Source organism: Salvelinus fontinalis, chromosome 34 (genome assembly GCF_029448725.1).
Source record: "Salvelinus fontinalis isolate EN_2023a chromosome 34, ASM2944872v1, whole genome shotgun sequence".
In the NCBI taxonomy this organism is placed as follows: domain Eukaryota; kingdom Metazoa; phylum Chordata; class Actinopteri; order Salmoniformes; family Salmonidae; genus Salvelinus; species Salvelinus fontinalis.
The window spans coordinates 20196979-20222443 of NC_074698.1; the positions used below are offsets into that span (position 1 = coordinate 20196979).

The following is a 25465-nucleotide window of genomic DNA, read 5'->3' on the forward strand; positions in this document are numbered from 1 at the left end:
TCCCCTGAGATCCACATAAATCAGGTATTACTGAGCCAACACAAGGCAGGAAGTTCGCACACTATTAGTCAAGCTGCTTACAGCACATCCTGAATTATGTGTGTGTGTGTGTGTGTGTGGGCATGTGATGTCAGCTGTCATTCAACAACAAGGCCAGTGCTCCTCCTACGGATTACACTGGAGGATGGGTATCAGGGTAGGGCTAGAGCAGAGTTGAGGTGGTGTATCAGGGTAGGGTTGGAGGAGAGTTGGGGTAGGGGGGGAGGCGTATCAGGGTAGGGGTGGAGGTGTATCAGAGTAGGAGTGGAGGAGAGTTGAGGTCGATGTGGAGGTGTATCAGGGTAGGGGTGGAGGTGTATCAGGGTAGGGATGGAGCTGTATCAGGATAGGGGTGAAGGAGTGGTAGGGTTGTGGTGGAGGCATATCAGGGTAGGGGTGGAGGTGGAGGTGTATCAGAGTAGGGGTGGAGGTGCATCAGGGTAGGGGTGGAGGTGTATCAGAGTAGGGATGGAGGTGTATCAGAGTAGGGGTGGAGGTGCATCAGGGTAGGGGTGAAGGAGTGGTAGGGTTGTGGTGAGGCATATCAGGGTAGGGGTGAAGGAGGGGTGGAGAAGTGGTAGGGTTGTGGTGAGGCATATCAGGGTAGGGGTGAAGGAGGGGTGGAGAAGTGGTAGGGTTGTGGTGGAAGCATATCAGGGTAGGGGTGAAGGAGGGGTGGAGAAGTGGTAGGGTTGTGGTGGAGGCATATCAGGGTAGGGGTGAAGGAGGGGTGGAGAAGTGGTAGGGTTGTGGTGGAGGCATATCAGGGTATGGGTGAAGGAGGGGTGGAGGAGGGGTAGAGTTGTGGTGGAGGCGTATCAGGGTAGGGGTGAAGGAGGGGTGGAGAAGTGGTAGGGTTGTGGTGGAGGCATATCAGGGTAGGGGTGAAGGAGGGGTGGAGGAGGGGTAGGGTTGTGGTGGAGGCATATCAGGGTAGGGGTGAAGGAGGAGTGGTAGGGTTGTGGTGGAGGCGTATCAGGGTAGGGGTGAAGGTGGAGGAGGCTTCCTATAGGCTTCCTCTCAGTGTTCATAGGTCAGCAAGGCAGTGGCATACCGGTGTAGCTTTGTTTTGCCTATTGAAAAGGTGTTCAGTCACACAAACAGTGTGTGTGTGTGTTTGTCTTTGTGTCTGTGTGTGTTTGTCTGTGTGTGTATGTGTGTGTTTTTTTTTCAAGTTTGAAGTTGTATTAGTCAGACAGTATGTACAGGATACACGTGTACACCGTCCAACAAAATGCTGACTTGCAGGTTCCTTCTGGACAATGCAACAACAATAAGAAATAATAATAGATAGGAATGTGAACATAGAGTAACTGGCTCAGTAGAAAAGAATAGACATTGTGTGTGTGTGTGTGTGTGTGTGTGTGTGTGTGTGTTCCGTTGGTTTCCCTCCACTAGTCTGTGCGTGACTGTGTTCCTCCTGCAAAATATTTTTTTTTTGTTGTTTTCCATTAAATCGGGGACTGTGTCATGATGCAGTATTCTCCTTTTCATTTATGTAAAAGCTCCTGGTCTTTGGTCCCAGAGTAAATTTCACTTGGCTGTTATTCAAATGCTTTAAACATTTACAAGTGCCTCTGTATAGAATATGCTTGGGGTCTGGTAGACTACCCAGTGAGTTGTCTACTGTGAGAGTAAAATGAAGTAGGATGAGTACATCAGCCCGACATTTTAGGCTAGATTGTGTGTAGTCGTTCTATTGGATTACACAGAAGTTTAATATGTAGAATAACGTGAACCAAGCACCTCTATGGCTGAGTACTACTGTAGAGAGACAACAAGAAGACTGCTGCTAATATCTGCCAACAAATCAGTAGCTTAAAGTTACAGCATTTGAAATGTTCTCTACATAGTTGTTTCAAATAAATACTGTATCAAGGGATTTAATTTTTCTTCGGTGGCATGGTTTTATTTTGGGGTTGGCTTCTGACTATTATCCTGCATGAGCTGCTTTTCCACTAGAAGGGATAAACAGAGAGAGATTGTGGGCTGGGGACTCTTGTAGTTCGGAGAGTAAAAAAACAGCCAATGTTAACCAGCAGACACACGGGGTAATCATGTTAGTGGTGATTTATCATATCGTACAGTCCTCCACTGTGAGCTGTTCAGTGTAGATCACATGATAACAGAGAGCGGGCTCACTGTGGAAGTTAGGCGGGAGGGCGGGGAAACCATAGACCTCTCTGCACTAACTTTCAACAGTTTCATGATACTCCAGCTCTTGAAAATAAGTTTGTAAACATTGAACTTGTTGTTGGTAGGAGAGGTCATTAGATAGCGTTTACATGTGAAGAAGAAGGCCTGTGATCTGTCACCGTCTGGGGTGTTCTAACCCTGGCCAGGGACTCTATTCAATCTGTATCGCGGATAGCGTTACAGCGTGATTGAAATGTGAAGGCAATGTTCCCGCGTTAACGGAGACTGCATTCATGGCAAATGCTGCATGTGTCGACTCAATCAAAATGACCTTAACATTTCTATGGTGCAATCTGTAACGCTTCAGTGATCCGGATTGAACGGAGCCCTAGGTGTCAGTCTGATCAGATAGGTCAGGGGTCTCCTCTCTACATACAGATAGTAGAGGAGATAGGAGCTCTGTCTGTCTACTGGGTGCCTGGGCTCTGTCTACTGAGCTGACATCATGGTGTCTGCACACTCATTATCGATGGCTGGCTCCCAGTTCCAAACTGTTAGGATGGCAGAGCACTACTGGAGATGTCTGTCTGTCTGTCTGTCTGTCTGTCTGTCTGTCTGTCTGTCTGTCTGTCTGTCTGTCTGTCTACCTGTTTGACTGGCTATCTGTCTAAGTGTTAGTATCTTTCTTTCTGAATATGTGATTATGGGTGTGCCTGTGTATACCTTCAAAAAATGTTGCATTTTAATGAGTGGCAGAGGGGAGGGGCATGTGGAAAGGGTGGGATACAGTTGAAGAGAAAGAGGGAGAAAGGGGCAGAGTGTGGTGAATAGGTAACCATGGTTACTCTCTTGGCTAAGTTTTGAATCGAGAGAAAGTGAGAAAACGGGGAGGATTGAAGTGACAGTGGTCTCCTGCGAGGCAGACAGAGAGCCGAGATCAAAGGGTTAATATGTGTCAGTGTAGCAGGTTAATCGTTCATCAAACTGAGAGGTCAATGCAGTATTTCCACAGCCACTGGACACAGCAGCAACACATGGGGAGAGAAAAATAGGAGGGGAGGAGAGAGAGCAGAAAGAGAGTGACCTAGAGAGAGATGGAGACAGGCAGAGGCCACTAAAATGTTGATGGTGACAGCGGTTCGACAACAGTGAAGTAGACGCCAACTCCAACTACTTCCAGTTCCTCGATGGACTCCACTCCACTCCCCACTAAGCAACCAAACTATCTCAGCCTGCATCTCTCTCAGCCTCACATCTCATCCCATCTCCCTTGGCTCCCTTTGATTTGGATCAGCTGTCGTCTCCCCAAAATAACTGCCGTACTTACATCAGTCCTAATGGTGGCTAAAATTAAACATGGAGTTGGCTGTCATTTCAAGGGTAATGCCTGCAGTCTGTTGTTATGTTGCATATGCTGGGATGCATATAATAGCCACGATGGAGAAGAGAAACACCGGGGATTTGTTTTTCAGAACATTAAATGCAGATTTAAATGATTCTTTCCCCCTGTGAGATTGGCACTGAAAGACAATATTTAAATGAAACTGTCATGGGGATGATGTATATTTTATTTATTTAACCTTTATTTAACCAGGAAGGGCTCATTGAGATTTAAAATCTCTTTTTCAAGAGCGTCCTGGCCAAGATAGGCAGCACCAAGTCATTACAAAAATTAGACAAACAACATGAAAAACTACAAGTAATCTAGTAAAAACCATTGAATTCACAAGAGTATAACAAAATCAAAAACAGCAAATTAAAAACATTGACAGGTCAGGGAATCAGCCTCAAAATCCTTCATCAGTGATTTAAAAACACCAATCGGGACAAGTTCTTCCAGTTTAAAAGTATTTTGTAAGGCGTTCCAAGACGATGGCGCAGAGTACATAAAAGCCCTTTTACCAAATTCAGTTCGGACATTTGGAACAGTTAGCAGGATAAAGTCCAGCGAAAAAAGAGAGTACCCACCATATTTCTGAACAATACAAATGCCCAAATAAAAAGGTAGTAAACCCAAAATGGCTTTGTAAATAAAAGTATACCAGTGACTGAGCCTACGAGTGACTAGAGAAGGCCAGCCAACCCTGGTATACAAAGTGCAGTGGTGCGTAAGGAGTTTTGCAGTTTAAAATAAAGTGTCAATTGATCTCAAACACTGAGTGGAAGCATTCATATATAAAATATCCCCATAGTCTAGTAAAGGCATAAATGTAGCTGATACTAGCCTCCTTCTGGCTTCAAAAGAAAAACAAGCCTTATTCCTAAAATAAAATCCCAATTTCAGCTTAAATTTTTTTTGTAAGTTGTTGAATATGCAATTTAAAAGAGAGGCCGTCATCAATTAGAATTCCAAGATATTTATATGAGGTTACAACCTCAATCTCCTTGTCCTGACAGGTAGTAATAGGTGAAAGGTTCAGAGGTCTATTTCTTGCATTAACTAAACTAATGGTGTTTTCTTTGTCAGTATTTAGGATAAGCTTCAATTGACACAAGGTATGTTGAACAGTATAAAAAGCAAAAATGTGATGATGTCACAGCATATGATGTGGAGGTATGCTTCTAAGAGATTTGCCTGAAAGTTTCACGCAAACGCAGGGAGGTACCAAATCTGAGGTAGCCTGGGTATATCAGTCTGTTTGTGCTAACATCCCACTCCTTGCCATTCCTTGTCATGCCAAAAATGTTTTTGTCATGACAAGGAGTGTCGTTTTCTCTGTATTTAACATTGTGAGAAGCTTGCCGTATAAGGGTCCAGTGTTATGTCCATAGTGACTACTGGTTCTGGTCTAGAGCTGTGACTGTCCCAGTATCCTACTGGTTCTGTTCTAGAGCTGTGACTGTCCCAGTATCCTACTGGTTCTGGTCTAGAGCTGTGACTGTCCCAGTATCCTACTGGTTCTGGTCTAGAGCTGTGACTGTCCCAGTACCCTACTGGTTCTGGTCTAGAGCTGTGACTGTCCCAGTACCCTACTGGTTCTGGTCTAGAGCTGTGACTGTCCCAGTACCCTAAGTCAAATCTAATTTTATTTGTCACATACACATGGTTAGCAGAAGTTAATGCGAGTGTAGCGAAATGCTTGTGCTTCTAGTTCCGACAATGCATTAATAACCAACAAGTAATCTAACCTAACAATTCCACAACTACTACCTTATACACACAAGTGTAAAGGGATGAAGAATATGTACATAAAAATATATGAATGAGTGATTGTACAGAACGGCATAGGCAAGATGCAGTAGATGGTATAGAGTACAGTATATACATATGAGATGAGTAATGTAGAGTATGTAAACATATTAAGTGGCATTGTTTAAAGTGGCTCGCGATACATTTTGTTATATATGTTTTTCCATTATTAAAGTGGCTGGAGTTGAGTCAGTATGTTGGCAGCGGACACTAAATGTTAGTGGTGGCTGTTTAACAGTCTGATGGCCTTGAGATAGAAGCTGTTTTTCAGTCTCTCGGTCCCTGCTTTGATGCACCTGCACTGACCTCGCCTTCTGGATGATAGTGGGGTGAACAGGCAGTGGCTCGGGTGGTTGTTGTCCTTGATGATCTTTATGGCCTTCCTGTGACATCGGGTGGTGTAGGTGTCCTGGAGGGCAGGTAGTTTGCCCCCGGTGATGCGTTGTGCAGACCGCACTACCCTCTGGAGAGCCTTACGGTTGTGGGCGGAGCAGTTGCCGTACCAGGCAGTGATACAGACCGACAGGATGCTCTCGATTGTGCATCTGTAAAAGTTTGTGAGTGCTTTTGGTGACACTGGTTCTGGTCTAGAGCTGTGACTGTCCCAGTATCCTACTGGTTTTGGTCTAGAGTCGTGATGGTCCCAGTATCCTACTGGTTCTGGTCTATAGCTGTGACTGTCCCAGTATCCTACTGGTTCTGGTCTAGAGCTGTGACTGTCCCAGTATCCTACTGGTTCTGGTCTAGAGTCGTGATGGTCCCAGTATCCTACTGGTTCTGATCTAGAGCTGTGACTGTCCCAGTATCCTACTGGTTCTGGTCTAGAGTTGTGATGGTCTCAGTATCCTACTGGTTCTGGTCTAGAGCTGTGACTGTCCTAGTATCCTACTGGTTCTGGTCTAGAGATGTGACTGTCCCAGTATCCTACTGGTCCTGGTCTAGAGCCTACTGGTTCTGGTCTAGAGCCTACTGGTTCTGGTCTAGAGCTGTGACTGTGCCAGTACCCTACTGGTTCTGGTCTAGAGCTGTGAGTGACAGTCCCAGTACCCAGTACCTGGTTCTGGTCTAGATCTGTGACTGTCCCAGTATCCAACTGGTTCTGGTCTAGAGCTGTGACGGTCCCAGCAGCAGCAGGTCAGGACCGGACCTGTGTCTTGTTCACTTCTATCACACAGAGATGGTGCTGGAGATATGATTTATCACGGTGTCCTTGTTTGTGTTTTAATGTCATTGCACTCTGCGTACAAATTATGGATCAATCTCACCCCTCTTTTGCTCCCTCTTTCTCCTTCTCTCTTTCCCTACTCATCTACCGTTCAGTGAGAGAAATCTCTCCTGTTCACCCATCTCCATCTTTTTTTATTCATTCTTCTGTATTGTCTTTCCCCTCCATCTCTCCATTGCTCTCTCTGTTTTATATGCATCTCTGTGTTGTTGTCCTCCTCCCTCCATCTCTGTCTACTTTATATTCATCTCTCTATTGAGTCTTGTCTTTCCCCTCCCTCCCTCCCTCCCTCCCTCCCTCCCTCCCTCCCTCCCTCCCTCCCTCCCTCCCTCCCTCCCTCTATCTATCTCTAATCTTCTCTCTCCCCTCTCTCTGAGGTTATTCATATTAATGCCTTTCTCTATTTTTCCCTCCTGCTTTTTAATCTTTATTTTTTCTTACTCCATCTTTTCCTCTCTCTACGAACATTCTCTTTTTCATTCCCCCAACTATTTCTCTCTCTCCTCTGCTTCTGTCCCTCTAGCATCCGTCTCACTCTCTCTACTCCATCTACCTTTATCTCCCTCTATCCCCAATATCTTGTTCTTTCTCTACCCCCCCATCTCTCTCTCCTCTGCTTTTGTCCCTTTAGTATCCCTCACACTTCCTCTACTCCATCCATCTATCTTATCTCCCTCTCTCTCTCCCTCTCTCCCCAATCTCTTGCTCACTCTACCTCTCTCTCTCATCTCTCTCTGTTTCACTATCTCTCTCCCTCTCTCCCCAATCTCTTGCTCACTCTACCTCTCTCTCTCATCTCTCTCTCTGTTTCACTATCTCTCTCCCTCTCTCCCCAATCTCTTGCTCACTCTACCTCTCTCTCTCATCTCTCTCTCTGTTTCACTATCTCTCTCTCCCTCTCTCCCCAATCTCTTGCTCACTCTACTCCTCTCTCTCATCTCTCTCTCTGTTTCACTATCTCTCTCTCCCTCTCTCCCCAATCTCTTGCTCACTCTACCTCTCTCTCTCATCTCTCTCTCTGTTTCACTATCTCTCTCTCCCTCTCTCCCCAATCTCTTGTTCTTTCTCTACCCCTCTCTCTCATCTCTCTCTCTCTGTTTCACTATCTCTCTCTCCCTCTCTCCCCAATCTCTTGCTCACTCTACCTCTCTCTCTCATCTCTCTCTCTGTTTCACTATCTCTCTCTCTCACTTTGCCCAATCTCTTGTTCTTTCTCTACCCCTCTCTCTCATCTCTCTCTCTGTTTCACTATCTCTCTCTCCCTCTCTCCCCAATCTCTTGCTCACTCTACCTCTCTCTCTCATCTCTCTCTCTGTTTCACTATCTCTCTCTCCCTCTCTCCCCAATCTCTTGTTCTTTCTCTACCCCTCTCATCTCTCTCTGTTTCACTATCTCTCTCTCCCTCTCTCCCCAATCTCTTGCTCACTCTACCTCTCTCTCTCATCTCTCTCTGTTTCACTATCTCTCTCTCCCTCTCTCCCCAATCTCTTGTTCTTTCTCTACCTCTCTCTCTGATCTCTCTCTCTGTTTCACTATCTCTCTCTCCCTCTCTCCCCAATCTCTTGTTCTTTCTCGACCTCTCTCTCTCATCTCTCTCTCTGTTTCACTATCTCTCTCTCCCTCTCTCCCCAATCTCTTGCTCACTCTACCTCTCTCTCTCATCTCTCTCTCTGTTTCACTATCTCTCTCTCCCTCTCTCCCCAATCTCTTGTTCTTTCTCTACCCCTCTCATCTCTCTCTGTTTCACTATCTCTCTCTCCCTCTCTCCCCAATCTCTTGCTCACTCTACCTCTCTCTCTCATCTCTCTCTGTTTCACTATCTCTCTCTCCCTCTCTCCCCAATCTCGTGCTCACTCTACCTCTCTCTCTCATCTCTCTCTCTGTTTCACTATCTCTCTCTCCCTCTCACCCCAATCTCTTGCTCACTCTACCTCTCTCTCTCATCTCTCTCTCTGTTTCACTATCTCTCTCTCCCTCTCTCCCCAAATCTCTTGCTCACTCTACCTCTCTCTCTCATCTCTCTCTCTGTTTCACTATCTCTCTCTCCCTCTCTCCCCAATCTCTTGCTCACTCTACCTCTCTCTCTCATCTCTCTCTCTGTTTCACTATCTCTCTCTCCCTCTCTCCCCAATCTCTTGCTCACTCTACCTCTCTCTCTCATCTCTCTCTCTGTTTCACTATCTCTCTCTCTCACTATTCCCAATCTCGTTCTTTCTCTACCCCTCTCTCTCATCTCTCTCTGTTTCACTATCTCTCTCTCCCTCTCTCCCCAATCTCTTGCTCACTCTACCTCTCTCTCTCATCTCTCTCTCTGTTTCACTATCTCTCTCTCCCTCTCTCCCCAATCTCTTGTTCTTTCTCTACCCCTCTCATCTCTCTCTGTTTCACTATCTCTCTCTCCCTCTCTCCCCAATCTCTTGCTCACTCTACCTCTCTCTCTCATCTCTCTCTGTTTCACTATCTCTCTCTCCCTCTCTCCCCAATCTCTTGTTCTTTCTCTACCCCTCTCTCTGATCTCTCTCTCTGTTTCACTATCTCTCTCTCCCTCTCTCCCCAATCTCTTGCTCACTCTACCTCTCTCTCTCATCTCTCTCTGTTTCACTATCTCTCTCTCCCTCTCTCCCCAATCTCTTGTTCTTTCTCTACCTCTCTCTCTCATCTCTCTCTCTGTTTCACTATCTCTCTCTCCCTCTCTCCCCAATCTCTTGTTCTTTCTCTACCTCTCTCTCTCATCTCTCTCTGTTTCACTATCTCTCTCTCCCTCTCTCCCCAATCTCTTGCTCACTCTACCTCTCTCTCTCTCATCTCTCTCTCTGTTTCACTATCTCTCTCTCTCATCTCTCTCTCTGTTTCACTATCTCTCTCTCCCTCTCTCCCCAATCTCTTGTTCTTTCTCTACCCCTCTCTCTCATCTCTCTCTCTGTTTCACTATCTCTGTCTCCCTCTCTCCCCAATCTCTTGTTCTTTCTCTCTCTCTTCTCTCTCTTTCACTCTTTCACTTCCCCCCTCCTTCGCTCTCCCATTGCCTCTCTACAACTGTTCAGTTTTCATCTATTACTGTAGTGTTGATAATTCCCTTCTCTCCCTTCAGCTGTACAGTCATCTATCAGATTAATAATCCCTCTCTCTCCCTTTCTCGCTCTCTCAATCTCTCTTGTTTTTTTCCCTGAGCCAAGTGTGAATGCCAAGCGTGTGAAATGTATTTGCGTGTCAGAGTCCCATCATTACAGCCATCATCATTAATAATAGTGGACTGTATGCCCTTAGTTAAGGTTATTCACGTCTAAATGACCTGCAGAGGGAGAGCAATTCTCCTTCGCTGGCTCCAGGAGCCTGGGTAGAGTTAACCATCTATCAGTGTTAAGGAAGACTGCACCCTTCACCACCATTCTGTGGCCCCTAGAGCATGTAATGCAGAGCCAGTATGGAAATAGAATTAGTACTGTCAACCCAATACCCGTGCAATGCTAATAGAGAGAGGATTTGGGTTGAAGTCACAACTCAGTGTTTGGACACTGGGATTTAAAGACATGCTCCGGGAACTTTGGCGACTACTAAGTATTTTTTAAATCTCCCGCTTTGGGCTGGATGTGTCAATGTGTAGTTCATATATGCATAATATATGTGCAGAATTACTGTCTTACCTCAATTAGCTACGAAATCCCTAGTTTTAAAGCTGTGCTGCGCCATTTCCCTACATTTCCCCCCTTGTAGGCCAGCCCCCTAGCAATTCGAGTTCTAGCCAATGAGCTTCAGCCCCTCGCCATTTGAGTGACATCTAGCAAGAGGCACACACAGAGAGAGAGAGAGAGAGCAATGACATGGTGCACATATCTGCTCAAACAGTATGTGACGTAGTACGCAATTTTCAGGGACCACTTTTGGATCGTGAGCTTTACTTTCAGAACTACTGGCTGAAAAGTATACAAAAGTAGCAGAGAATCTCTTTAAACAATATTATTGGTATTGTACTGTCGTCCTGAGAACTGTTGTCTTGAACGCGTGAGTGCATATACTGTAGAACCAATTCATGAATAACATAGTCATGAGTGTTAGGATTACAATATTACTTTTCATTCCAAGGGCGGACAGTAACCTGAAATGTATGATCCAGAGTTGCAATATTGTAAAGATGTCTATTGTATGATGACACTGCTGGTCACTATAGTGATTTGCTGTAAGACTTGACCTTTACTAATGAGCAATGACACACACCTTTTTAAGGCTTCTCAAGTTATGCACAGGATTCACAGTCCTTTCAGAATAACATATACCTGGAAGGATATTTTATTTTCCATCAGCTCTGCTCAGTGTAAATGTTTCTTAACAATTGGAGGAGCATGATATACTGTTCTATTTCTAATATCTGTGTTCTCTCTCTCTCTCTCTCTCTCTCTCTCTCTCTCTCTCTCTCTCTCTCTCTCTCTCTCTCTCTCTCTCTCTCTCTCTCTCTCTCTTACAGTAACTCTCTCTCTCTTTCACAGTAACTCGTGGATTCTTCTCAAAGGCCCCACTCAAATCCCTAGACGGAGTAACATCTGTTTATGCACATATTTCTGTTAAACCCCCCTGGAAAGAACAGAGATAGACGGAAGATAAAACACCTTTAAAAATGAAATATTAAAAGGAACAAATTGCCACTGGAGAAACTAAGCAAAGTCAACCTGGTTGAGGAATCCATCATCTTGGGATCAACATCTTCGGAGAAAGGGCAGGGTCATGTCCCAGTTGCCATGCGCAACACCACGGTGACCTGCCTTCCCTGCCCCTCCCCCCTCCTCCTCCTATTGGTCCAGCTGCTACTGCGGCTCCTCCTCTCTGGGCCAGAATTTGTAGGGGCCGCCTCCCCCTGCCCCACCCATTGCAGCTGCTCCAATCAGGCCAGTCGAGTCATCTGTACGAGACAGAGTCTGGATGGGGTACCTGAGAGCATATCAGTCAACACACGATACCTCAACCTGCAAGAGAATTCAATAGAGGTAAATATGGACTGTACTGAGCATTATCCACTATGTTCATTTCTTTTGTTTGACTGTGTGTTTGTGTGCGTGCATGCCCATGCATGAGTGTGTGCGTGTGCGTGTACAGTATGTTGGTAAGCATTATGTAAATGGCTGTTTTTATATACTTGTTTCAATGTAATTACCTGTCATTCACTCATAATTACCATGGAATAATGCCTATCTTCTGCAAGTGTTCCCCAACCGTTTTGCAATTCAAATGGAGGTCATGTTAATATGGAAATCAAACAGTAACACAGCAAACAGCACAAAAACAGGAGCATGTGTGTCAGCAGATTGTATGTCAGAACCCCAAGCTAGTTGTTGTGGTTTTACAGCTGCACTGGGACACTCCATTTAACCCCAGCTTCCCAATGTGAACTTCCTCAGCATGTCAGCCGTGTCATAGAATACATATTCCCGCTGTTTTCAGTTGATGTATTTAGGAACTTTGCGCTCAGAAATGTGCTGCACACTAGAAATGTCTAGACAACTTCACAGACACGAGGTTGCTGAATACGCTTAGTCCATTTGTGAATTTGGATACAGAGTGTTTTAGGCTAATGCTCATTAGTTTTGGCAAAGTTTGTGGCAAATCAGTAAAGTGACTGCAGAGAGAGGAAGTGGACAAACAGATGATTGAACTGTATATGATGGCTACAGAAGGAAAAGGGAACATCAACCCTCATGGTTTGGTCTTACGAGTTAAAGAGTTGCAGCTTGTTAAAATATAAAATAAGAAATAATAACACTATTCATTACACTTCCCTCTTAGCCAACGGATTCTGATTGGATTTGTTGTATCCCGAAGCCCCACTTGAAATGATTAAAAATCTAAAAATATTGAAACACCTGGAGGCATCCTAGATTCTCTGGCTTATTTTTCTCTTCTCTCCCCCAACTACCCTGAGAGTAAAGCTTTGACAGCTCCCACTCCCCTCTTAAACACCCCCACCCTCCCTATCACCTCCCCCCCTCCTGCTCCACATAAGGAGGATGCAGTGGCCTGGCTCCAGGAGCTTCTCACTGCCTCCCTCACTGAGAGCATTGCCCACACATATCTCACACAGCCATAGATGACTTGCCTAGTTAAATAAAGGTTAAATTTAAAAAAACAAATAGATTTAAAGGGATTTTAGTCCTGCTCACTAGCTGTGTGTCTTATGCCTGGCCAAATGAGCTCCGTTTGGACAGCCCAGATACTGGTGTGGGGTGTCCAGGGTTCCACCCAGTCCAAGTGCACCGGCAAAAGTGCACCGTCTGTTCATTTACCAAAACTGATACACCACAATTAATAATTTCAGCCTCTGTGTGCATAATTGTTTTGTAGTGTTGTGAATTTTATTTTGGCTCATATCATTGATTTGAAGTTTTTGTTTTCTCTCGCTGTAAGATTTGAGTTGATGTTCATGTTTGTAAAACATTATGGTAATGTTCCGATAGTGTCCCTGCATTCACACCTGTGCTATTGCTTTCACACTCTACCCAGCTGTCACAGCCACTGGAGCTGCACCCTGTTTACACAGTCTAGTCACTCTTCATGTTGTGAGATATTAACATTCTCCCTCTCTCCCCACCAGGTTATCAAGTCAGACACCTTCAAGCACTTGAGGCACCTTGAGATCCTGCAGCTGTCTAAGAACAAAATCAGTCAGATTGAGGTGGGAGCATTCAATGGCCTGCCCAACCTCAATACGCTGGAGCTGTTCGACAACCGCCTCACCCTGGTCCCCTCACAGGCCTTCGAGTACCTCAGCAAGCTGCGGGAGCTGTGGTTACGGAACAACCCCATCGAGACGCTGCCGGGCTACGCCTTCCACCGCGTGCCCTCGCTGCGCCGGCTGGACCTGGGAGAGCTCAAGAAGCTGGACTACATCTCAGACGCCGCCTTCGTGGGCCTGGTCAACCTGCGCTACCTGAACCTGGGCATGTGTGGTCTGAAGGACATCCCCAACCTGACGGCCCTGGTGCGTCTGGAGGAGCTGGAGCTGTCTGGGAACCGTCTGGAGATCATCCGGCCTGGCTCCTTCCAGGGCCTGGTGTCGCTCCGTAAGCTGTGGCTCATGCACTCACAAGTGAAGGTCATCGAGCGCAATGCCTTCGACGACCTGAAGAACCTGGAGGAGCTCAACCTTTCCCACAACTCCCTGCACTCGCTGCCCCATGACCTCTTCACCCCGCTGCACCAGCTGGAGCGGGTGCACCTCAACCACAACCCCTGGGTGTGCAACTGTGACGTGCTGTGGCTCAGCTGGTGGCTGAAGGAGACGGTGCCCAGTAACACTACGTGCTGCGCCCGCTGCCACGCTCCCCCCGGCCTGAAGGGCAGGTACATCGGGGAGCTGGATCAGAGCCACTTCACCTGCTACGCTCCCGTCATCGTGGAGCCGCCCACCGACCTCAACGTTACCGAGGGCATGGCTGCAGAGCTGAAGTGTCGCACGGGCACCACCATGACCTCGGTCAACTGGCTCACGCCCAACGGCACCCTGATGACCCACGGCTCCTACCGGGTCCGGATCTCCGTGCTGCACGACGGTACGCTCAACTTTACCAACGTCACACTGAGGGACACGGGTCAGTACACCTGCATGGTGACCAACTCGGCTGGCAACACCACGGCAACCGCCGTGCTTAATGTCACTGCCGCCGACGTTGGCGTCAGCTACTTCACTACTGTCACCGTGGAGACGGTGGAGCCCAACGAGGGCCCGACAGTCTACGCGGGCGTCATGAACAGCCACAACGAGTCATACGTCATTACCCCGTCTGGCCACCTGTGGAGGGGGGGGCTCCCTACCACCGCCTCCTCCCTGTCAGCCTGGTCCTTGTCCTCGTCCCGGGCCACCCGGCCCACCTTTACTGTGCCCATCACTGCCGAGACGGGCTATTCTGGCCTTGATGACGTGATGAAGACCACCAAGATCATCATTGGCTGCTTCGTGGCCATTACCTTCATGGCAGCCGTGATGCTGGTGGTCTTCTACAAGCTGAGGAAGCAGCACCAGCTGCACAAGCACCACGGCCCCGCCCGCGCCATCGAGATCATCAACGTGGAGGACGAGATTGGCGCCGGTGCCGGTGGACGCGGGAGCGGTATCTCAGGGGGCGGCACCGTCTCTCGGGATGGAGGCGGAGGGGGCGGAGTAGGAGGAGGGCAGAGCCTGAGGATGCATCACCCGGAGATGGTCAACCTGCCCAACCTGGCCAGACAGGAGCACCTCAACCACTACTACAAGGCCCACCACTTCAACAACAACATGATGGGCCTGGGCATGGGCCTCAACAACAACAACAACCCCTCCCTCTCCCCCTGTTCCCAGACCCAGAGCACCCCCAACTCCTGCGCACAGGGGCACACCTCCACCAGCGGTGGCACCCCCACGGGTGGCTCGCTGCCCTCCCCTTTGCCCCTGCCCCAGCTGGGCATCCACAGCTCTCTGAAGGGGCTCATGGGGAAAGGCCAGAACCCTCAGATCGAGCCTCTGCTCTTCAAGAGTGGCTCCAAGGAGAATGTGCAAGAGACTCAGATCTGAGAGAAAGAGAGAGACAGATGGAAAAAGAGAGAGATGAAGAGACAGAAAACAGGGAGATGGAGGGAGAGAGAGGAGTCTGATTGTACTATCCCCATGGCCATATTTCGATAGAAAGTGTAGGCAGGCAGAATATGAAATATTACATAGACACTGCTTTGTATGGTTAGTGCATAGAGAGTGAGAGAGAGAGAGAAAAAGAGAGCGAGAGAGAGGAGAGATTGTTCTCACACCTCTACTGTGTCTGCTCAACACCCGTCCAAGCATTAACATCTTCTGAGACACTCCAAGACACACACAGACACACACAGCCCGACACAAGGACAGGAACATTCTATCAGCTAACACATACACAGTGCATTATGAGATTGACAACTATGTGCCAAACTTGTGCATATCTGTGCCAAAGTAAAAACCCTCGCAATCTATATATCCATCCGCAGCATTCCCAGACTGAATCAGGTGACCAGGTTCAATACTCAGACACAATAAGAATCACCATGGTTATAACTAAATACAGATCACCTCGTATATTATCAGATACAATCCAAGTCACCATGTAAATATAGAGATAAGATCTGAGTCACTCTGTTGAAGTAGGCGGATAAGTGTTTGGGACTGTGTCAGAGCAGTACAGGGCTGCCCAGACGCACTCTGTGGAACAGCACAGAAAGTAAACCATTGTGCAGAACACAGTGTCGGACAACAAGCAATGTGTAGGAAGAGGAAACAACATCAACACTGGGTGTGTTTTACTTAGTGGGCTCAATCTCACTTTCTCCCCTCTTTCACACCTCACTGGCTACTCTCTTTAAAGGAGAGGAAGGTATATGAAGTGAATCGTCGTAAAAAAAAATGTAATAGCAAAAAGGACTACGAAAGATACAAATAAACTGTGAAAGTACATATTATATATAAATATATTTTCATTCGAAGAAATAAATTATGAAGAATCTTAACCAAGTTTCTGACTAAATAGCCACAGCTTCTGAAGAATATATGAACTGCTGTCATAGCGGTCATCACTATGAAAACTTTGTTTGGCTAGAAACAAGATGGCCGACATTCTGTGCTGGAAAGGGACATACTGTAGTGGAGGATGAGCAAGAGCTCAAATTGGAAACTGGCACAGTGTTTGATTGAATTTATTTTGGCTTCAAGTTTTGTAGCATCACAAAGCGTTCTCTCTCATGCCACATTTACATAAACAGGGTCGTTGGAGAAGGGGGATCTTTACTCTCCATTTAATGAGAACATATGATTACAAAACTTCACCCTTAGATACAAACAATATGGATATTGTAATGATGATAATGATGATAATTATAATAATTCAGTAAATGCTTATCAACCGTATACTGTAGATAGCTCTTAAAAGCAGATATAGGTTTAGCATGCTCTGATTCAAGTGGTAATATCTAAAATTGCAATGTGATCGGTTTCAACTTTATGCACTCAGTATATCTGTATGCAATATATCATGATATTGAGAACAAATTATTATAATAATTATCATCATTATTACTATTATTATTACTATTATTATTGTTATTATCATACACTGAGTGTACAAAACATTAGGAACACCTTCCTAATATTGAGTTGAACCCCATTTTGCCCTAAGAACAGCCTCAATTGGTCGGGGAATGGACTGCAAGGTGTTAAAAGCGTTCCACATGGATGCTGGGCCATGTTGACTCCAATGCATCCCACAGTTGTCAAGTTGGCTGGATGTTCTTTGGGTGGTGGACCATTCTTGAAACACACGGGAAACTGTTGAGCTTGAAAAACCCAGCAGTGTTCCAGCTATTGACTATTGACTCAAACCGGTGCTCCTGGCACCTACTACCATACCACGTTCAAATTCACCCTCTGAATGGCACACATACACAATCCATGTCTCAATTGTCTCGAGGCTTAAAAATCTGTCTTTAACCCGTCTCCTCCCCTTCATCTACACTGGTTGAAGTGGATTTAACAGGTGATATCAATAAGGGATCATAGTCTTCACCTGGTCAGTCTGTCATGGAAAGAGCAGGTGTTCCTAATGTTTTGTACAGTCAGTGTATAGGTGGCAGAGCAGCCTAGTACATCCTTATGAAAGGGATGTTTATAATTGATCCAGTGGGGAATGATTTGATTACACATGGAACGATGACGATCCCTTCAACCACCATATTTACTCCAACAACAGGGGATGGACTGTGTTCCACCAAACACCAACCTGCAGAAACAGGAAATACATGGTCCTCAAAATGGCTGCTCCCAGCCCATGCCTCCTCAGAAACTCCTCTGTTTTGTACAACAACACCAGTCTCAGCCGATCAGGACCTCTCATTTTATTCTGTTGTGTAAAAGACAGGACATGAACCTTTGTCGAAGACTGCTCGTTTGCAGAGGATTATATCAGAACTCAGTGTTCTCATGTGTGAATGGAATTCATGGCAGCAGGGAGCTAAAGGAGGACAGCATTTTGAAGCGTTTGAAAGGTAAGAGAAACCTATTCAATGAAAGAGACAGAAAGCCTAGATGAATCATATGGTGATGGGTGATTTTTTTTTTTTAAGGAAAAGGACAAATAAATGAAAAATATAGAAACGTATAGATCTCTTTAAAAAGCTATTAAGTGTTTTTTCATTTTGTTTTTTTATCTAGTTTGATTATTTCCTTTTGATCTTTTTTTAAATCAAGTGTTATCTCAATTGTAATATTGTTATTGTTATTATAATTCGCTAATTACACTGGTTATAATTCTGAAAGATGTTCTGTCAGCAGAAGTCACATTGAGAAATTAAAATACCTGGCACACAAAATGGCGGTTGAACTCTGTGAAACTTGGTGGCATTATTTTTTTGTGTTTTTTTCCATTTAATTGAAATATCACTGTTTGTGTGTATCCCTTTGGCTAATACAGCTGTGCTTGAGATGAGACACACAGAATGTGAAATGGCTGGCGAGGGGTCTTTTCCTGCACAAGGAGGACAGGATAGTTCCTGCTTTGATTTACAAGCTTGCTCACGCTCTCTCTCACTCTGTGATTTTCAGAATGTCATAGCTATCAGTGCTCCGAGTGTGATTTCGCTAAGTCAACACCCTGTTTCCATGACTACCTACCCTCAGAATAATGCGCCAAACAGCGTCACAGCTAGCACCTCATATGGTGCCCGATGCCCCCTGTCAATCATGTTCCTTTAAGACAACATATCTCTCTACAAGCCGGCCAGTGTTCTTCCAACAGTAGCAAATCACCTTTCACAGTGTGCCCATATCCTAACACAATGTCCCTACAGGTTCCTGCCACCAGGTTTCCCTGGCAACTGTTGCAGCTGCGACAGTCCTCATCATAGCGTCTTGATTTGGGTTTCTGATGCAAATATGAGGGAACAGGCCGTATAGAAGGCTATTAACACATCCATGGTCCTCGCAATAGATATTTATATTTTTTCACGGCGCTTAAGCAAGTGATTTACACATTCATGTTACTCATGGAAATAATGAACATATTCCATTGGCTTATTCCAGTGACTTACATCCTGTATCTATATCATCTACACACACTTTTGATTTACTTATGCAGTGATTTACATCGTCTATATCACTTCTACATGTCAGCTGCATATTCCTACACCAGTGCTGAACGTATTCATGTACCTTGCACTTGTGATTAACACCCATATCCCATGCACCAGTTATTAACATATGTATTTTCCCAACACCAGGGATCTTTAATCCCCTCACTAGTTATTTACATATTAATGTGTGTGTGTGTGTTCAGTGGTTGTGACAACAACTATTCCCCCAGTACTCTGGATGTGACTCCCTGCCTGTTTTGTCACATCAGAAAGCATTATGAAGCCTTATGAAGTGTCACAGAGAAAAGCCAAGTTAGAAAGGCGTAGTGGCAGAACAAGTTTTGCCAGTGCCCCACAGTCCCAGTAACATCACTGCAGTGACTGAGTCACACAGCACTGAACACACACTTAACACTAATGGAAACGCTGTATTTACTGTGCAGGAAGAGACCCGCTCGCTCAACCATTCAGAGAATAAGTCAAGTGTGTGTGTGTGTGTGTGTGTGTGCGTTCAGTTACGGTACCTACAGTAGTATTTTCGATTACTATGGCAACTTGATATTGTTTCCATTATTTAGAATGCAGCTATATCAGTGTGTGTGTGCATGCATGCGCCTGCTAGGTGAGTGTATGTAATGTGTGGGTTGTGTAAAGAGGATGCAGAGAGAGAGAAGGAGGGAGGGGGCCAGTCAGACCTCCATTTTAAATCCCCAGTTTAAAGCAGTTCTCTGTCTGTTTCCCTCTGCTCCAGGCTGTTCTATGATCCTCTCACTGACACCTTAAGTAAAAATGGGATTTCTAGTTAAGCAGGGTTTCCCCCCCCTCTCCCCTCTGCCTATTGGGATAAGCACAAGAGATCAAAGGTCTGCTCTATCACGGCCAGTCTCTTTAGCATTCCACTGGCCTCTGCCTCTCTCAACTCGTAGTCAATCTGAGGTTACGAGCTTGTGGTCAAGTTGCGTGTCACACTGCCCTAGTTATCCTCACTGTTAAACCAGCCAATCAAGGCTATAGTGTTTCCTAATTGGACAGGGGCCGATGGCCTCAGTTATCTTGACATGTTTGGCTGTTCTATCTCAGGTCCTGGTCTAATGAGACAATATTAATCAGGCGTTTTGATATACTTAGGATGTGATCTTAATTATCTTAATTGGTAGAACCTGCTGTGTTCTGATCAGAGCAGTTTTTTATGTCACCTTTATTTAACCAGGTAGGCCAGTTGAGAACAAGTTCTCATTTACAACTGCGACCTGGACAAGATAAAGCAAAGCAGTGCGACACAAAGAGCTAAAGAGTTGGGAGGTGATCTTTGTGTTTTTAGATAGTCATGTTTCAGGGGCCTTATTTGAGCTTGAGGTGAGCATAGCCTTGTTTAGGTGAGACAACACCTTTAGGGAACCAGCCAGGTCCACCATTGGAGCTGGTCCCATATGTGGGTGGTGAACAGATGTAAGCCATAGAATTAGTCGATTGTTATCTTCCCGCGTAGTTTAATTTAATTCTGTCACCCAACCATTTAAAAATAGTTGTGAAATGACAGTGGAGCCGCTACATTATTGATACTCATAGTGTCAATGATGCATACGCTCCAGCGCCAAATGCAAATGCTCCTCCCAGTTGTCAAGGCCAGAAGTGTCAAACCGCTGTAATTTATAAGCATTATTATTGCTATCATATTTTTTAATGGCCATCAGATGGCCTATGAATACAGACCCAAAGAAACCTTGCAGCTTCTATTGTCACACATCATGATGATGATGATGATGATGATGGCGACTGAGACGGTGGAACGTTGTAGTCTGTAGTCTCTAGTCTCCTAGTTTAACTTTACGTCATTGTCAGACTAGTAGTCAGTGGGGGATTTTATTACTATGACGCCAGTCGGTCTTTAGATGGGTTTTAAGGAAGTCTACTTCTACAAGGCTGGTGTTTAGATGCTCTCTTGGTTATTCTGGTTGTGCGTGTGGTGCTGGCTCAGAGTATTTCCTGTCCATATTCTCCCTGTGAGGTTTTGTGGAGGTTGAGATCAGATGCTCATGGACGTCAGTCTGCGCCATCCGTGTGATTTGTACAAGAGCCTGCAGCCACTTATCAAACAGGCCTCCCTGTTGCCTACACACATACGTAGGAGCACACATACGTACGTGTGCACATACACACGCACAAGCACATATAGGCATGAGCGCACACACATTTGCAGATTGACTGACTGACTGACATTGACGGACTGAATGATTGTGAATGATTGATTGAAATGGGTTTTCTTAATGATGTGTGTCTTTGTGCGGTGGGCTTAACACAAACCTCTCGCCAGATCCCAGCAGGGCTGCGGTTCAGAGGCTGGGGCTTTGTGTTCTGTGAAGGTGTCCTTAATTTGACAACAGAGAGACATTTAACATATGGCTTATTTCATTGTTTCCTTGACAACCATGTCCTCTGTCACAAGATGTCCGTTTTGGTTGACTTGGGCGGCTGACGTGAGGGTTAGCGTGCTGTGACGCGGGGAAGATTATGACTTCATCTTCTGTCGATGACTGTTCTGTGCTAGAGGTCAGGCAACCTCAGGCGGAGAGGTTCAAATGAGGGGAAGTTTTATTTTTAACAACCAAAACTACTATTATTTAGATTTCATTTGTTTTTGAGAAACTTACCCCAACCAGTGATTCACTTCCTCATCCCCGTAAGGGGGCTCTGGAAAAACATGAACTAAAACACCCATATACGTTCTTTTAGGAACGGCAAAGCTCTCAGTATATAACATCTAAAGACCTGCATCACTATTTTGAGAGCTCATCCGTTTCTGCAAACTGGACCCTTCTATAACATGCCATTTACATCAAAAATAGAGATTTGGTTGCAAAAAAGCAAAATTCTCTTTTAACAGGGAGCAGTCATCACTGTTACTCCAACACTCTAATGGGACATGCTGAAAAGCCTCTAATTGTGGAGTCCAGCATAATGGATCTGGTCATCAGGCTAGGCCTTCCTGAGCACACCGTAGCTGTGGTATTCAGCTGGGACACTGTTCGTCATGTCTTTGAACACCCTGTTCTGAGAAGGAACATTATGGAACACTTCCTTCTGAAGGTTCTAGAACATTAAGATCCTTGTTTTTGGAAGTTCTAGATGAGAGAAATTGACTCCCCTAATCCAAAGTGTTCCAGACTTGAGAATTGGAACCGCTTATGACAGATGTTCTAGAACACTCTGACGTCCCCTGCAATGCTCGGGAACCTTCCCTGTTGTTCGGGGATGTGTTGTGGAGTTGTTGGATTCATATCGGAATGTCCTGAACCATCGGCGACTATTAAAGGATGTGCTGAGCCAGCAGCTCCTCTCCTCTCAGAGGACAAGTCTCCCAACAGCAACACACATTCACCCCCCTCTGCTACTCTGCTCTCCTCTTCTCCACAGCAACACAGCACACAGATTTACAGTTTATGGGCGCCTTGGCTCGCCATCATATTCACACTCTACTGTGTCTGATGTTTGTTTGAAGCTGGGCGGCGGCCATAGCGTACATTACAAAGCTTTGAAGTGCAAATGGCGGTCTGCCCTGCTGCATCCTATGGAGGGCCAGTGTAGAATAACCACGGTGTGAGAGGAATACGCAGCCAGGGATCATGTGTTGATAGTCGTTTCCTTGTGTGGGGATAGAGCGGTGTCAGCAACCCAGTGTGATGCAGGGTCAAACCAGACGCCAACACTGGTGGTCAGAACCTCCCTAGTCAGCCAGGCAGCAGAGTAGAGCTGGAGGAGGAGTCAGGGCTCTGAGGGCTGACCTGACTAAGTCGCTTAAAAGCGTTTGCTAAATGGCATAGAATTGTTCTATTATATTACCTCCAGAATCAATGCAATGAACCAACTTGAAAGGGAGAAGCAGAGTAGCAGTAAACATTCATCAATATGAAGTCAAGTTTAATGGGGCAACCCTCAGTTCTAACAAAGCATCTCCCCGCCATTGTTTCGGTAAAAGGCTGAGGGATTGGGCAATGTAACCACTCTCAAATTCATAGGCAATGTAACCCCTCTCAAGTTCATAGGCAATGTAACCACTCTCAAGTTCATAGGCAATGTAACCACTCTCAAGTTCATAGACAATGTAACCACTCTCAAGTTCATAGGCAATGTAACCCCTCTCAAGTTCATAGGCAATGTAACCCCTCTCAAGTTCATAGGCAATGTAACCCCTCTCAAGTTCATAGGCAATGTAACCACTCTCAAGTTCATAGGCAATGTAACCACTCTCAAGTTCATAGACAATGTAACCCCTCTCAAGTTCATAGGCAATGTAACCCCTCTCAAGTTCATAGGCAATGTAACCCCTCTCAAGTTCATAGGCAATGTAACCACTCTCAAGTTCATAGGCAATGTAACCACTCTCAAGTTCATAGACAATGTAACCCCTCTCAAGTTCAAAGACAATGTAACCACTCTCAAGTTCATAGACAATGTAACCACTCTCAAGTTCATAGACAATGTAACCACTCTCAAGTTCAAAGACAGAGCTATGGATGCAAGTACTGACCTCGCATCCATGATATCAACACTCTAGCTCTAACTATGTTTTAAGGCTATACAGTGTTTGTTTACATTTACTTTGTTTACAAATATTGGAGTAAAACAAGCTAATAGTTGATTCTTCAAGAATCAATGCGTACATTGAATGAATACATCTATTGATGCTCATGGACACATCATCAGTGATGCAACCTGAGGTCATTTGGTGTTTGGGGTCTTTCAACATGAATTTATAAGGCCCTTTAACTGGAGATATTGATTTTGTCTTTTAACTTTTACATTTTTTAAAACTTGCTGTCTCCCCCTGTCAGTTTGGGAGGTGTGCTGCTGTCCTCATTGGTGCTGATGTATTTATTCAGGCTGGTCTCCTTCAACCTCCATCTCTGACACCCCCCTTTGATACTTTATTTTTACCTCGCTCCACACCATCAGCCACCAGCTGGCAGAGTGTGGCTTCTAATGGCCTCAAACCCTGGTGTTACTTAACACGTTTACCTCGTGTTTACCATACATTTACCTCACAGGAGGTTGGTGGCATCTTAAATGGGGAGGACGGGCTCGTGGTAATGGCTGGAGCGGAATCAGGGAATTGGTATCAAATACATCAAACACATGGTTTCGAACACATGGTAATGGCTGGAACGAAGGCTGGATAATGGCTGGAACGAAGCCATTCCATTTGCTTCGTTCCAGACATTATTATGAGTCGTCCTCCCCTCAGCAGCCTCCTGTGCTTTACCTCATATATCCAACATGGTCGCCCACAGTGTATACCTCACTCACCACAGAACAACCCTTTTCCCCTCAGGCAGACAACTCCCTCAGACAGAGAGACAGACAGACAGACAGACAGACAGACAGACAGACAGACAGACAGAGAGGCAGAGAGGCAGACAGACAGACAGAGAGGCAGGAGGAATGAGCGATGAGGTTGACTGTCAGAGGACACTGAGACGTCCTGTCACTCCTTATCCTGTCTGGGTACTGGCCTGGGTAGGCTACACTGTATCTGTGTGTATATACACTGTATTTGTGTATATCTGTGTGTGTACGAGTGTGTGTGCCTGTCTGTATGTGTGCGTGCATTCCCATGTGCTTGTGCACAGTTGTGTGTTTATGAGTGTGAGCGGTGTGCTTGGGTATAAGAGCATGTGTGTGCAGCGTGTGTAAGAGCATGTAACGTGTGTGTGTGTGTGAAGAAGAGAGAGGGACATGAGGGGGAACGCTGCGGTGCTTATATGTCAACCAGTGCTGGAGGGGCCGATGACTCCAATCCTCACCCACGGGAAGCAAAGGAGCATGGCTGACTTACCCCCTTTCTCCTTGTCTCCCTTTTCTCACCCTGTCCCTCAGAAATGTAGATGAAGCATCAGTCCCTGCCTGTCCCTGCCTTGATCTGAGTCTCTCTCTCTCACACACACACACACACACACACACACACACACACACACACACACACACACACACACACACACACACGTTACTTCAACCCTAACTCTCTCTCAGGAAAAAAGGGAAAATTAACACTACAACAAGCCAACACTTGAGATATTTCCTTCCCTTTGTTTAATTAAACATAGACTCCATCTGCTCTTTTGGTTTGCTTCTTCTTTTCTTCTGCAATATTGACTATGGTTGTTCTCGTGATTGTTTCTTATGACTCTGTTCTAGCCTGTTCTAACCATGGGTGTGTGTATTAACACTGGAAACATGTCACGTGTGTGTGGAGGAGGGGTCATTTGTTCTGCTTAAAGGTTCTGTGCCAAATCTTTTTCAGACCATTCAACCTCTGTTCATGTGCCATACTGAGACATTTATGGAATAAAAATGATGTTGTTTTTTCACATTATCCCCATTGAGATGCTGGTCGTTATTTTGAGTGACAAGTGAAGTTTGAATGTCTCAGAGAGAGTACAGGTGAAGTCTGAAGTTTACATCCACTTATGTTGGAGTCATTAAAACTCGGTTTTCAACCACTCCACACATTTCTTGTTAACAAACTATAGTTTTGGCAAGTCGGTTAGGACATCTACTTTGTGCATGACACAAGTAATTTGTGCAACAATTGTTGACAGACAGATTATTTAACTTATAATTCACTGTATCACAATTCCAGTGGGTCAGAAGTTTACATACACTAAGTTGACTGTGCCTTTAAACAGGAAAATTCCAGAAAATGATCTCATGGCTTTAGAAGCTTCTGATAGGCTAATTGACATTATTTGAGTCAATTGGAGGTGTACTTGTGG

General features: G+C 45.5%; 1 protein-coding gene across 4 annotated transcripts in view; it reads left to right on the plus strand.

The window, feature by feature from the left end:
* LOC129833447 (leucine-rich repeat-containing protein 4B-like) overlaps positions 1-25065 on the plus strand; it is a 39453-nt gene extending 14388 nt beyond the window's left edge. For 3 of the 4 annotated variants that reach the window (XM_055898062.1, XM_055898064.1, XM_055898065.1), the window contains 2 exons: positions 11075-11569; positions 13171-25065. In XM_055898062.1, coding sequence (XP_055754037.1) covers positions 11324-11569; positions 13171-15126 — 2202 coding nt within the window. In that variant the 5' untranslated portion in view covers positions 11075-11323 and the 3' untranslated portion in view covers positions 15127-25065. Of the gene's footprint in view, positions 1-11052; positions 11570-13170 lie in introns of all 4 variants that reach the window. The other variant, XM_055898063.1, reaches the window with a different exon arrangement.
* Positions 25066-25465: the final 400 nt, after the last annotated feature.